At 48.2% G+C, this 13,221-nt stretch overlaps 1 protein-coding gene across 3 annotated transcripts in view; it reads left to right on the top strand.

The window, feature by feature from the left end:
- Window positions 1–13,221, top strand: part of Armc9 (armadillo repeat containing 9) — a 128,622-nt gene that overhangs the window by 16,382 nt on the left and 99,019 nt on the right. For all 3 annotated transcript variants that reach the window (XM_060368775.1, XM_060368773.1, XM_021649741.2), the window contains exons 8-9: window positions 1,918–2,075; window positions 4,445–4,543. In XM_060368775.1, coding sequence (XP_060224758.1) covers window positions 1,918–2,075; window positions 4,445–4,543 — 257 coding nt within the window. The remainder of the gene's footprint in view (window positions 1–1,917; window positions 2,076–4,444; window positions 4,544–13,221) is intronic.

Raw genomic sequence — 13,221 nt, forward strand, 5'->3', positions numbered from 1 at the left:
TTTGGTGAAGGGAGTTTAAAAAGATCATGTGTATGGGTGTTTGCCTCCATGCATATGTACCGCATGCATGCCTGTTTTCTGCAGATGCCAAAAGAGGGCCCCAGATCCTCTGGAACGGGAGATACAGATGGTTGTGAGCGGCAGGGTGGGTGCTAGAAAGCAAGTCTGGGTCCTCTGGGTTAGCAGCCAACCTTCCTGGCCTCTGACCCCATATTTCTAGCACCAGCATTTTTTTTTCAAGAAAGGAGGAAGTATTAGTAAATTATTTAATTCAGCTTACCAGTGAGTTGGGTAATGTGTAATTTTTAGTTATGACACATATGGAGAGTTTGGTATCGTGAGGCAAGGAGATTTTGAATGTTTTTGTTTTGGTTGCCTGGTGTGTTAGCCATCTTTACATTATCTCAGTAAATAAATAATGGAGGCAGTTAATTTATAAAGTAAATGTTGATTTAGTTCACAGTTCTGGGGCTACAGTCCAAGATCAGGTAGCCTGGTTCGTTTGGGTCTCTGGGGAGGGCACCTGATGTTAATGTTCGGTTACATGTTAGAACACACTGCTTACATCATGAACCAGGAAGCAAAACGAAAATGGGCTGGGTCCTTCCTGAAGTTTCTGCTTCCTCCCAACAGCATCACCCTGGAGACCAAGTCTTTAACACATGGATCTTTGGGAAACAGTCATTCAAACCTTGGAGTGTACCCACTGGCCTCAACAGTTAATGACTGCACTGCAGCTGGCTTTTTTTTTTTTTCTACTTTGTGGGTTCTTTTCCCCCCTACCTTTTCAACCCTGTAACACAAGATAAAGAAAGAAAAAATGATAAAGAGGAAAGGGGTGATCATTACACTACTTCCTGTTGTTGATTAGGGGTCTGAGCTCCTTCAGGCAAGTTTGATCTTTGCCATCAGGATCTCTAATTTCTCCCTCTTCTTGTTTTTTCTTTGTGCACGACCACTTAACAAACTGCAACCAATAACAACCAACAACTCACCACTCTCGGGGGCCCTAGCATTTATATACCCTCTGAAAAGTCCCCAGAATTTCAGACATCACACAATCACAGAACTTATCTGCAGCTGTCAAAATCATGCCCCTGCTAGAACACAAGGTAAATCTTAGTCAGCTACTTGGAGGCAGCTCCATATCCCCATGTGTGGGATTAAAATGAAAACATATTCTTATAATATTTCTGTGATTTAAAAAAATGAAAATTCTGAAATTCTCACTACGGATGACCACCTCACAATGAAAACACATTTTCTTCCATCTCTGAGAGTCCCCTAAGGCTTACCTGTTCCAATACTGCTCAGTCAGGCTGTGCTTCTGCCTGCAGCTTTCCTAGGCAGGTGTTGTGCGTTGCTGACACCCTTTTTTCCTGTGGCTTCAGTGTCGCTACCAGGGCTTCACAATATACTGCCCATTGGGAAATGCTTGCAGGGCCTCCAACCCCAGCACACTGCTAAAGCTCTTAGGCTTTCCTTTGACATCTCGATGGAAGCTGCCGTGACTCATGTGTCTATGGGCATGCAGGCTGGTTCCCTTCCTTTGCTATTGTGAGTAGAGTAGCTGTCAACATGGACATGCAGGTATTTCTGTACTGGGACAAAGGGTCCTTGGAGTGTATGCCCAGGAGTGGTTTGATCGGCATGTGAACTTCTCAGGGGGCTCCATCTGCTCTTCGTAATTGCTGTCCAAGCTCCCTTTCCCACCAGCAGTGAGTAAGAGTTCCTCTTGCCCACAGCCTTGTCAGCATTTGCGGTCAGATTTCTTCTTTATTATTGTTGCCATGTCTGTGGTGCTGCGAAGTATTGTGGTAGAAGGCTTAGTAGCCTCAGAGCAGAGCAGTTACTTGGTTTCTGGTCTGCTGCCGCTGCTGTCCTTATGTTTGGCCTCAGTGTAGACTGTCTTCCTAGAAATGCTGCAGCAGCTCCACCATCAGCTGGTGGAGGCCGAGCGCCGAGCCATGACCTACCTGAAGCGGTACAATAAGATCCAGGCCGACTACCACAACCTCATCGGAGTCACAGCCGAGCTGGTGGACTCGCTAGAGGCCACAGTCAGTGGCAAGATGGTAAGGATCACCCCGTTTGTGTAGATTTCTGTTTCAGAGAAAATGAATGGAGCCTGGGCTGCACCGCTGTGTGTTGCCTGCCCTGTATTTCCAAGAGCCGCTGCGCAGCAAATGTGCTAACGTGCAGTCTTCCTCACTCTACCTCGCTGTCAGCTTCTGCCTTGTTTTTACAAGTGTATTTATGGGCCTAGCCGAGTGGCACACACCTTTAATCACAGCCCACAAACACATAAAAATACATAAATCTTAAAAAAAAAAAGATGGACAAAGCATGAAGGATACATTCTTTCTTTATTTTAGTTTAGATTCTACGTATGAGTGTTTTGCCTGGATGTATGTTTGCTTGCCGTGTGCATGCCTGGGGCACGAAGGGAGGCCTGAGATCCCGTGGAGCTGGAGTTCTGGGTGCTTGTGAGCTCCCTGATGTGGATGCTGGGTACTGACCTCAGATCCCCTGGGAGAGAGCAGCAAGTGCTCTTCACCACTGAGCGTCTCTGCAGCCCACAGCCCATCTAGAAATGTGTGCTTACGACAAAAACTTGAAACAATGCAGAGGATCACACAGTGACCTCACCGTGGTTTCACCACACACACCCCTTTTGCCATGGATGCTAACGTGTTTTCCTGTGTGATTTCATACATCTGTGTGCATATATGCAGACTTGCAAGTGCTGACATGTACCCAGTGTCCTTAGGTTTAGTTGTGATCCTATGACTCATTATGCCTCTGAAACTTGCTATCCTCCCACCACCCCGTGTATTACAGTGTCTTGATGGTGTTTGCCCACGACCATGCCTCCCTCCTTCCTTCCTTCCTTTAGTTAGTAAAGAAAGGGAGTCAGTGAAATCCCTCCTGCCTCAGTCAGCAAGTGCTCATGCAGGATTTCACCATAAGGATGGCCCATTAGCAGATCTGCAGTGATGAGGACTGAGGCCTGTGTGTTTGGTGTAACAGTGCAGCAGTGAACACTCTTCAACAAGCTGTGTCCTTTGGATGCACAACAGAGCTGAAAAATGGATTGCTAAGTCACTATTTTGACGGATCTTGCCAAACAGCTCCTAAAAATTCAGACACTGCCTACCCTCCAGGATTGTATCAGAATGCCTGTTTCCGTACACACTCGGCAGCACTGTGATTAAACTTTGTAGTTGGGTGTGGTTGTGCATACCTGTAATTTCAGAACTTGGGAGGCAAAAGCAGAAGGATTGAGAGTTCAGAGCCAGCTTGTACCTTCGTGACAGGAAGCCAGCATCACGTTGTCATGCACTTGACAGTTTATTGATAATGTCTGTCATCTACTCGGCCAGCATTTCCTTAATACTGGGGACATTTGTGTCCTCATCACACCTTGTTGTGAACCAGGCCGGTGGCATCTTTCATCTCTGGCTCAGGAGAGCAGAGCAGGGCTACTGAGCTCATTTTGTCACGACTCAAAAACTAGAGCCCAGATCTTCAGATTTGAAAGATTTGCCACCATTCATGCCTTGAATTTACAGAAATGGTTGGGAAACCAGTTCTTTTCCATGGCAGTTGGAATGCACTGAGTGAATGGCACCCTTTGAGGTGAGGTGGCCTGCGATCATAGCTGTAGACAGTTACTTTTTAAAACGATTTAGTTATTTATTTTTATTGTATGTGCATTGGTGTTTTGCCTTGCATGCATTTGTAAGGGTGCTGGCTCCCCTGGAGCTGAATTACAGATAGTTACTAGCTGCCATGTGGGTGTTGGGAATTGATCCCGGGTCCTGTGGAAGAGCAGCCAGAGTGCTTAACTGCTGAGCCACCTCTCCAACCAAGTCAGTTACTTTTATTTTGTTAGAGCAGTCTGTTGATTCTTCCCGGAGCTCTGGGGTTGGCAGTTACTTTTAATTATCGACTTGACACAGTCTACAACCACCTTGGGAAGAGTCTCAGTGAGGGAGTCTCTGGATCAGGTTGGTCTGTAGGCAAGTGTGTGGAAGATTGTTTATGTTTAAGGTAATTGATTGGGAAGACCCAGCCCACTATGGGCAGCGCCATTCCCTGGATCTAGATTCTGAACTGTGTTAAGAGTGGAGAAATTGAGCTACATAATAAGTTTGCAACTTGCACTCCCTCTGCCCTTTACTGGATGTGTCTGGCTGCTTCAAGTTTCCATTATCCTGACTTCTCCACAGTACAGGCTATACCATGGAATAGTTCCCCTACGTTGCTGTTTGTAAAGTTTTTGTCACAGCAGCAGAAACTGGGGCAGAGGGTGAAGCGTAGGATGCTTTCTCTAGCACGGCCCTTTTATCAGCTCACCTACAGGAGATGCCCAGGGGTAGCGGACCTGGGGTCCTGTGGACAGCTGCATGCCTTTCACCTGCCAACCTTGTCCTCCCTGCAGATTACTCCTGAGTACCTGCAGAGTGTCTGCGTCCGCCTTTTCAGTAACCAGATGCGGCAGAGCCTGGCACACAGCGTGGACTTCACAAGGCCTGGGACGGTGAGGCACCATGAGAGATGGGCTGTCCTGGGTTTGTGTCCCCAAACTTGAAGTGAATGAAAGCCTGTGAGAAAGTGACACTCAGAATGCGTCAGAGGATACACTTGTCTTTGGCAGTCTAGAAGCTCCTGGAAGGAAAACAGGCTGTTCTGGGGGGGGTGCAGCTGAGGAGGGTGCAAGCTGAGGAGGGTGCAGCTGAGGGTCAGCCCTTGGGTGAGCAAGAAGAGGTGCTGTTGTGATCCGCCAGGGCAGACTCTCTTGGGCACTGAGGCCTGGGAGTCACAGGGAACAAAGAGGCCCTGCTTTGTCTCTAAAGGAATCCGTGTGAGCTGGGGCAGCGTCTCAGTATTGACTTTGGTACATGCTGGCATCCTTGAGCTGGGAAGGCAGAGGGAGGCCGCTGCTTGAGGCTCGCTGACCAGGCAGGCTAGCCTGGTTATGAGCTTCCAGACAGTGAGAGGCCTTGTCTCCAAAAAAGGCAGATGGCGCCTAAGGACCAACAGCCAAGTTTGTGCTCTGGCCTCCACATGTACATGCACACATTCATGGATGCACTTAAACATGCTTACACATATACAAGGGAACTGGGGGTGTTAGGCTGAGTGGTTTAAGACAAGACTTTTTAACTTTTTATTCAGAATACAGAAAAATAAAAAAAATAGCAAGAAACATTGGCATCTTCCTTGAGCAGCATTTAGCATTTATGTATTTCCTTTGTGTGTGTGTCTCTGTATGTGTTCTTCCCCCCCCCCCAGTGTCTCCATACACACCTGAACATACACAAACATAGCAGGTTTTATAAAACATTTGTACACGTTTGTCAGGCTGGTATATATTTATTTTTGCTTTGCCCTGTTTGTTAAGACAAGATTTCGTGTAGATCAGTTTGGCATTGAACTTGTACTTAACACTCTTACGCTCCTGTCTCTGCCTTCCGAGTGCTGGGATTACAGACACGGGATTCCACACCTGACTGCAACGTGTATGTCTTTCCTTTTTGTTTCAGAGACTTGTTTTTATTATTTTTAGTTAGGCGTAGCCTGTCTGCACGTGGTTATGTGCATCTGAATGCATACAGGCCTGAGGGATTGGATCCCTGGAACTCTTGAGTGCCGGGAACAACTTGGGTCTTCTGGAAAAGCAGCAAGCGCGTCATCTCTGCAGCCCCCAGTGTGTATTTCTTAAGCTTGGCTGAGTCATTCTCTCACCTGTGATCCCAGCACTAAAGAGGCTGAAGTGGAAAGGATTATAGAAAGTATGAGGTCAGCTTAGACTCCACAGGGAACATGAGATTGGCATGGAATGAAGAGACAGATCATATCGCAGAAATCAAAGCAAGCAGAGGGACAAGATGAAGGTCGGTTTTCTCTTACCTAATTGTGTAAGGGTCCATTCCGGAGACTCGTCTTCTCTAATCCATTTCCACTCGTCAGAGGAGCTAGTGCCGCTTTTCGGAGCCCCTGCCCTCGGCAGCCTGGGTCACTCTTCTGAGCTGTCTAGCTGTCTGTGGCTCCTTTGATCTGGACCACTTCCCTGGCTTTCCTTTGACTTTCAGTGTGTTGACACATGAGGAAAACTACAGTCCCTTTTAGAAAAGCAGGCTACTGTCCTTGTGTGTGTGGTGCTGCCTTGAGACTGGGCTCAGGTTTTGCACCTCAGGCTGGGTGTTGCCTAGGATAGCACAACCGGAAGTGCGCAGTGTGGAGTCAGGCCTTGTTGTTTTGCCGTGACAGGTTTCTCTGGGTAGCCTTGGCTATCCTGGACTCTATTTGTAGATCAGGTTGGCCTTGAACTCACAGCAATCCGCCTGCCTCTGCCTCCCTGAGTGCTGGAGTTAAAGGCAGGCACCACCGTGCCGGGCTAAGTCAGTGCTTCTTAACCTGAAAGGCCACCAGTGTCTCCAAGGACATCCCCAGAATTCAGAGCCTACCTGCATCCTGGAGCTCAGGCCTGCCTGAGCCTGATCAGAGGCTGGCTGGCCGAGGCCTGCTCTAGACAGAGTCCCTGAGCATCCTCAGGGACCCCGTGAGTCTGTGCAACTTTGAAATAGGATTCACACACCCACATTAGAATCCTCATAAACAGAGGCTGCCTGTAGTGTTTTTAAAAAGTAGATTTAAAGTAGGTTATTGAAAGGAAGAGAAACATAAATATGAAAATGGGAAAAAAGAGACTAAAGTAGATTATGGATGAAAGAGAAATAAGAACAAGCCAAACAAAAGCCAGGGTAAAGAACGGTAAAGACAATGTCTGTCACGGTCACTGGACCTCTGAACTGCTGGCTCCAGCTTGTCCCTGAGCTTCCCAGCAGCCTAGGTCAAAGAGGAGAGTGCAGCTTCCTGGCTTTGCCATGCTGCTACAGCTAGGGGGCGCGGTTAGGACATTTTATTAGGTAATATTTTATGCCTAATATTTTATGTCTAAAACACCACGATGTGTGCTGTCTGCATGGGCCAGAAAGCACAGTCCAAAATCGGTTTCTGTGAGCCCGTACACACATCCCTGAAGAAGACGACTCTTTAGTGCTTTGAAGTTCTCTAAATGCCCTTTAAAGTTAAAATAAATGAATTTTCTAAGTATTCATACTTTATTATTTAAAAGTAAATTTGTTTTTAAAAAGAATTTGTTTTGCTGGGTGTAGTGGTGCATACCTTTAATTGCAGCATTCAGGGAGGCAGAGGCAGGTTGTGAGTTCAAGGCCAGCCTGGTCTATAAAGCAAGTCCAGGACAGCCAAGGCTATAGAGAGAAACCCTCTCTTGAAAAAAACAAAACAGACAGACAACAGCAACAAAAAGAATTTATTTTGCCAGCCAGTGGTGGCACATGCCTTTAATCCTAAAACTCAAAAGGCAGAGGCAGATGGATCTTTATGAGTTCGAGGCCAGTCTGGTCTATAAGGGGAATCCAGGGCTACACAGAGAAATCCTGTCTGGAAAAACCAAAAGAAAAGAAAAACAAACAAACAAACTTTTTATTTCATGTGTATGTTTGCCTGAATGTACTCTTTGTATGTCTTGTGCAAATCCACTTTTTTCTTTTATTTATTTATTCTTAATTAATTTAATATTTTGGCTATTTGAGACAGGGCCTCTTTACATAGTCCTGGCTGTCCTGTAACTCATTATGTGGCTCGAACTCAGAGAGATCCATCTGCCTCTGCCTCCCGAGTGCTGAAATTAAAGGCATTCACCACCACACCAGCTAAAATTTAATCTTTTTTTTTTTTAATTGTGTATGGATGTTTTCCCTATATGGATTTCTGTGTACCACATGGATGCAGTACCCACAGAGACTAGAAAAGGGTGTCAGATCTTTTAGGACTGGAGTTAGACAGTTGTGAACTGCCATGTGCTTGCTGATCATATCCAGATCTTCTGGAAGAGTAGTTAGAACTCTTAACTGCTGAGCCATCTCTCTAATCCCAAATTCCTTAAAAAAAAAAGCCTGGATAGACAAACCATTGCTGCCAATTATCAGAGTACTGAGGCATAGGGCTGCTGGTCTTGTGTTATAGTCCTAGCTTGCAGACCTGTTACACTTGTGTGTTTACTCAAGTACTGAAGAGCTGTTCCCCGGAGCTGCTGGCCATGCTGGCCACTCAGCACTCAGGGACAGACAGAGAATGGCTGTTCAGCCTGTGTCTTAGGATGTGGCCACAGGAGAGTGAGCATGTAGAAATCCTAGGAACTGCGTGGGTTTAGGGATGGAAAGTAAGTGTTGGCTATCTAGGTTTTAGGAAAGCACCGTCCTGTGATGCCTGCAGGACAGAGGGCTTCAAGCCAGCCAGTCGGCCAGCAACCGGAAACCTGCTGCTGTTTGTAAAATTCACTGCACTGGTTTCAAATCTGGACTTCTTCACACACCCCCTTCTGAACTGGAAAAGTAGAAAGAAGAACTGGTTTGTAAGGATGACCATCAACACTGACAAAGCTCCTGTTGGAGAGCGTGGGCTTCGTTTGTGGAGAGATAGGTTCCCTACTCTGAGTTGGGGTAGAGGGGTGGGCGGGGGGGGGGGTTAGTGTTACATCAGTTCTAGACAGCCTGACAAACCTGGACTCCTGCCCTTACCACAGAACTGCCACAGGGGGGCAGCATAGACGAGCAAGAGCTGGCCTTACCGCAGAGCCGCCGCAAGGGGCAGCGTAGTTGAGCAGAGGTAACCTTACTTTCTCTGGCAGGCTTTCTGCAGTCAGCAGGAATGCTGGGCAAGGGGCACACAGCCAGGTGTGCCTTGTCACACAAACCCAGCGAGTCATCCCTCTACCTGAAAAAAGAGCCACACTGGCAGAAAGCCTGTTCATGCCCAGGCCACTGTGTCCAAAATGCTGCCTTATCTGAGCTGGCAGGTGGATCCAGTTGTTCCCAGGATCGGCGCTGGTGAGATTCTGGTGTATTGAGGTAGAGGATTCTCCTAGATATCCTGTAACAGTGAATTCAGCGTGTCTCCTTGTCCTCTTGTGGCTGACCTAATCCTAGTGTCCCTCATCTTTGCCTTATCAGGGCCAGAACTGGGATAGCTATAAATCAGATTGTGTTATTGGCTGCCTAGTGAAAAAGTCAGAGTTCTCCCCTGGGCACAGGAGATAAAACAGTTTTCTAAGATTCTGGAAGGACTTCCATGCCACATAGTGGCATTTTCACATCAGCCAACAGTAGCCTCTGAGTGCAGTGGTGACTGCATGGCAATAGACAGTCACTGTGTAGCCGTGGCTGGCATGGAACCCACAGAGTTCTCCCTGCCTCCTCTTCCGAGTGCTGGGATTAAAGGCCTGTGCTACCACACCTGGTCTACAGTCTTTATATAATAGAACTTGCAGTTTCTAGACTGTCTCCCCATTGTCTTAGACATTTTATTATTACTATCTTAATAATTGTGTGTATATGTGCGTGAATCCAGTACCCGGAAGAAGGGGGTTGGATCCCTTGGAACTAGAATTACAGGTGGCTGTAAGCCACCCAACATTGGTGCTGGGAATTGAACTCAGATCTTCTTCCAGAGCAGCAAATGCTGTCTCTCCAGTCCCTGTGTCCCCACTGTTACAGAATGCATGCCCAGTGCCCAGGTTACAAGTCACCACCATGAGTTAGAGGGTGCCTGGCGCTAACTCATCCCTGTGTGGCGCTGAAGAGCCAGTTCAACCATGCAGGCTAGGCCTCTAGGAACATTTGGCTTGAAAACAGCAACTTAACAGTAAATCTGGCAGCACACAAATCTTTCCCTCCAACTCAGTCGCCTCCCATAGCTTACCTGCTGCCTAGATTAAATACACATCCTCCAGGATACATATAAAAGTACGTATCCTCATTCCATCCTACAACTCATTCTTTAGCTTAATAGTACGTGGGGTGTGTGTGTGTGTGTTATTGTTTTGAGATAGGGCTCCAAGCCAAGCTAGTTTTGAACTCACAATGCTGTTTCAGCCCTTCCCAGTGCTGGGGTTCCAACATGTGTACCACCTTGACCAACCTAACCACATTTTGAGAGCATTCTCTGTCCTTGTTAGCATGCTTTTAGCTCCTGTTCCTTATAGACATGGTGGTTGTGTTCAGGTTTTTGAAGCAGGGTCTCTCCACATAGCCCTGGCTATCCTGGAACTCACTATGTAGACCAGGCTGGCCTGAACTCCTAAGTGCTGGATTAAAGGCGTCTGGCATCTTGTAAAGTTTTAATTTGAGGACAGTGTAGTACATTCAGCCATTCCTCTCTGGGGTGGAGCGGACCATCCAGCCTGTGGCTGTGAAAGTGTATGGGCCATCTCAGCCCCTGTTCTCCAGGTGTGTTACTCTAGTAGAAGTACTAGAGGACAGGTGAGGGGTGGTCCTTGCCACCCCATGCCAAGGGTCTGCCTTGATAGGACTGGGGGAGAGGGCGACTGGCCATGACAAAGAGCCTGGCCAACCCTCAAGAGGAAATGCAAGCCATATTCCCCTCCCCCGTGAGTCCTGAGGCCCAGTAGTGTCTCTCTAGGACTTGTGAGTTCATAAGTTTTCATTTAAATGAATCCTTATTTGGACAGACAGCACAACTGGGAACTGACCGTCCCTCTCCCCCATGTCTCCAGGTAAGAGTGTACTGGAAATAAGAGCTGCGCCATGGTAGCAGTAAGTCCATGAAAGACCTAGGAGCTGGAAGCCTTGGAGAGGAGCCGCCTCTAGCGCTGCAAAGGCTTGGCGGTTTTCCCTCCTTCATCAGCATGGCCTGAGCAGTCGTTGGGGAACAGACTGAGGCATGGCTCTTCTCCCTGTGTGTGATCTGTAGCCCTCCTCCCCTCCTGGTGGCTTCCCTAGGTCTTCACAGGATATCTGCAGTTGGCCCTATGGGCCACTCCACTTCAGGCCTGGTGTGGTGGTAGTCACCTACTGAGATCCCATCCCCTTACTGTTGCCTCACACACAGATGTGTGTCCTATATACAACCCCCTCCCCCCATCTATGCCAGGCCTTTACCTCAGCTGTTAGAGCTCCAGACGCAGACTTCCAGACTCTTTCTCAAATCCCGACAGGAACATTTTGTGCACTCACTATGCACTCTGCCCTGTTTCCTGTTGCGGAGACAGAGACTCCTGGAAGTCCCCCAGGCCTTGGTCCTCCCCTCCACTCACTGGTCATCGGAGCTGGAGGAGCAGCCCCTCTCTGCTGTGTTCCTTGCTGGGTGTTGCAGAGACTGTCCCTGGTTCTCTCCTGGCTTCAGGCCAGAGCCTCCGCTCTGTGTCATGCTGGTCACTCAGCTCTCTGGGTGTACCTATTTGTTTATATCTTTGTGTCCTAGGAAGGATTCTGGTATCTTAGAGGTAGCAGGTCGCATTACCCCTTTGCAGGATGGCTGTCCTTGCTTCAGGGTAAAGCGGTTCTCTGTCTATACATGCCCTCTCCTGGTTACACGGTCCCCCAGGGCTGCTCCCCGGGTGCAGTAGAGGCACAGTGTGTCCACTGTGATCCGAGCCTCTCTGGAAGTTTCTCTGGGCAGGTCCCACAATCCTTGTTCATGTGCACTTTAGCACAGCCGAGGCATGGCGGAAATGGCCTAAAAGGGTTTAGTGGGCCCCCTTCTCGTCTTCTAGGTGCAAGCTGCTGACGGTGTCAAGATGCCACCTTTTTTCTGCTCCTAGCTGGGCTAAGCACTTGTTCCTTCCAGCCTTTCTTGTGCTCACATTAAAAAGAAAAAAAAAGTGTTAAGAAGTGTTTGTAGACTAAGCATGGCCCAGAACAAACATACTTTGATTTAGGAAGCACGCTGCCTAGTGAGATTCCTGGTGCATGGCTGTGTAAGGCCCCACTCTTACCTGGTAGAGAGCCACTCTCCCTCCTGAACTGCCCCTAGGAGCACTTTCCTTGATGTAACTTCTGCACTGATACCCTGACACCACAGGCACTCAGGTTATCACCAGCTGTCTGGGCCTACAGCTGGTGTCCACCTCCCGCATCCCTGCCTCAGGCGGCAGCTTGGGAGGTGGAGCTCCAGGGCCTCCTGAGAAGTGGAAGGGTTACATTTTCACCTTGGCTTGTGTGTGTACCCTTGTCTCCGAATCTAAGAATCCCAGGAGCTTTCACTGACCCAGTTCAGTAGCTGACACCTTGGTCGAAGGCCTATTCTACTACGTCCTCTATCTGCCAGGAAGACGTTTCCCACCCAGCATCCCTTCAGGGCCTCCTCAGGTAAAGCAGCTGACTGTTCAGGAAGGTTGGGAACACCAGCTTCTACCTTCTGAGGCATGCTCCCCCTTCCCCCACCCAAGCTTGCAGCTGCCCTTTTCCTGTCTCAGCAGAGTCCTGGAAATAAATGGCAAGCACCCTCTTGGACTGAGTCAAGCCTTCATAACAAGGGCATTTTTCCTGGGGCTTGCTCTTTCAGTATCAAGAAGTCACAGCTGGGTAGTGGTGCACACACCTTTAAATACCAGCACTTGGAAGGCAAAGGCAGACAGATCTCTGATTTTGAGGCCAGCCTGGTCTACAGAGTGAGTTCCAGGTCATCCAGGGCTACACAGAGAAACCCTGTCTCAAAAAGCCCCAAAACCAAACCAAACAAAACCCCCACTGTCGGCTTTAGTAGAGAGATTTGTTCTGGTTGTGATAGATTTTTGTGGTCTCCTGTTTTCTTACTGGCACTGTTACCTGCCAGCTGTTGGGCTCTGCTTGTGCTGCACACACTGCGGTGCTCACAGCTATGGAGCAGTGAAGCAAATGCAGGCAGCAGTTCTCAGTGTGGGAGTCACGGATCAAATGTCCTGCATGTCAGACATTTACGTTACAACGCATCACAATAGCAAAATTACAGTTAAGAAGTAGTAACGGTACCGTAGGGGACGCTATCAGCTCAGGATACCCAAGACCAAGTGCTCAGTGCAAAGGAGATTTGTTTGCCCCAGGGGGGCAGAGGGCAGGGAATAAGAGACAAAGTCGGGAGGCAGGACAAGGGAGAAGCAGAAAGAACAAGGGAGAGGGGGAAGTGATATTTGTTCCGGAGTGGGGCACAGGACTGTTTCTGAACAGTGAGGAGACAGACATGACCCATAGGAAATGACGGTTTATAAAAGTACAAGGGGAAACCCTGTGTTAGGATGAGGTGTTTAGTTTTAATTGGACACGTTAATTAGTCAAGCCAAAGGTTCATTTTGATTGCTGAACTTCAGTACTTTGATAGCTGGATCTTGGTAGTCAGCCTTGGGAGGAAGAA

Source organism: Meriones unguiculatus, chromosome 15 (assembly GCF_030254825.1).
Source record: "Meriones unguiculatus strain TT.TT164.6M chromosome 15, Bangor_MerUng_6.1, whole genome shotgun sequence".
In the NCBI taxonomy this organism is placed as follows: domain Eukaryota; kingdom Metazoa; phylum Chordata; class Mammalia; order Rodentia; family Muridae; genus Meriones; species Meriones unguiculatus.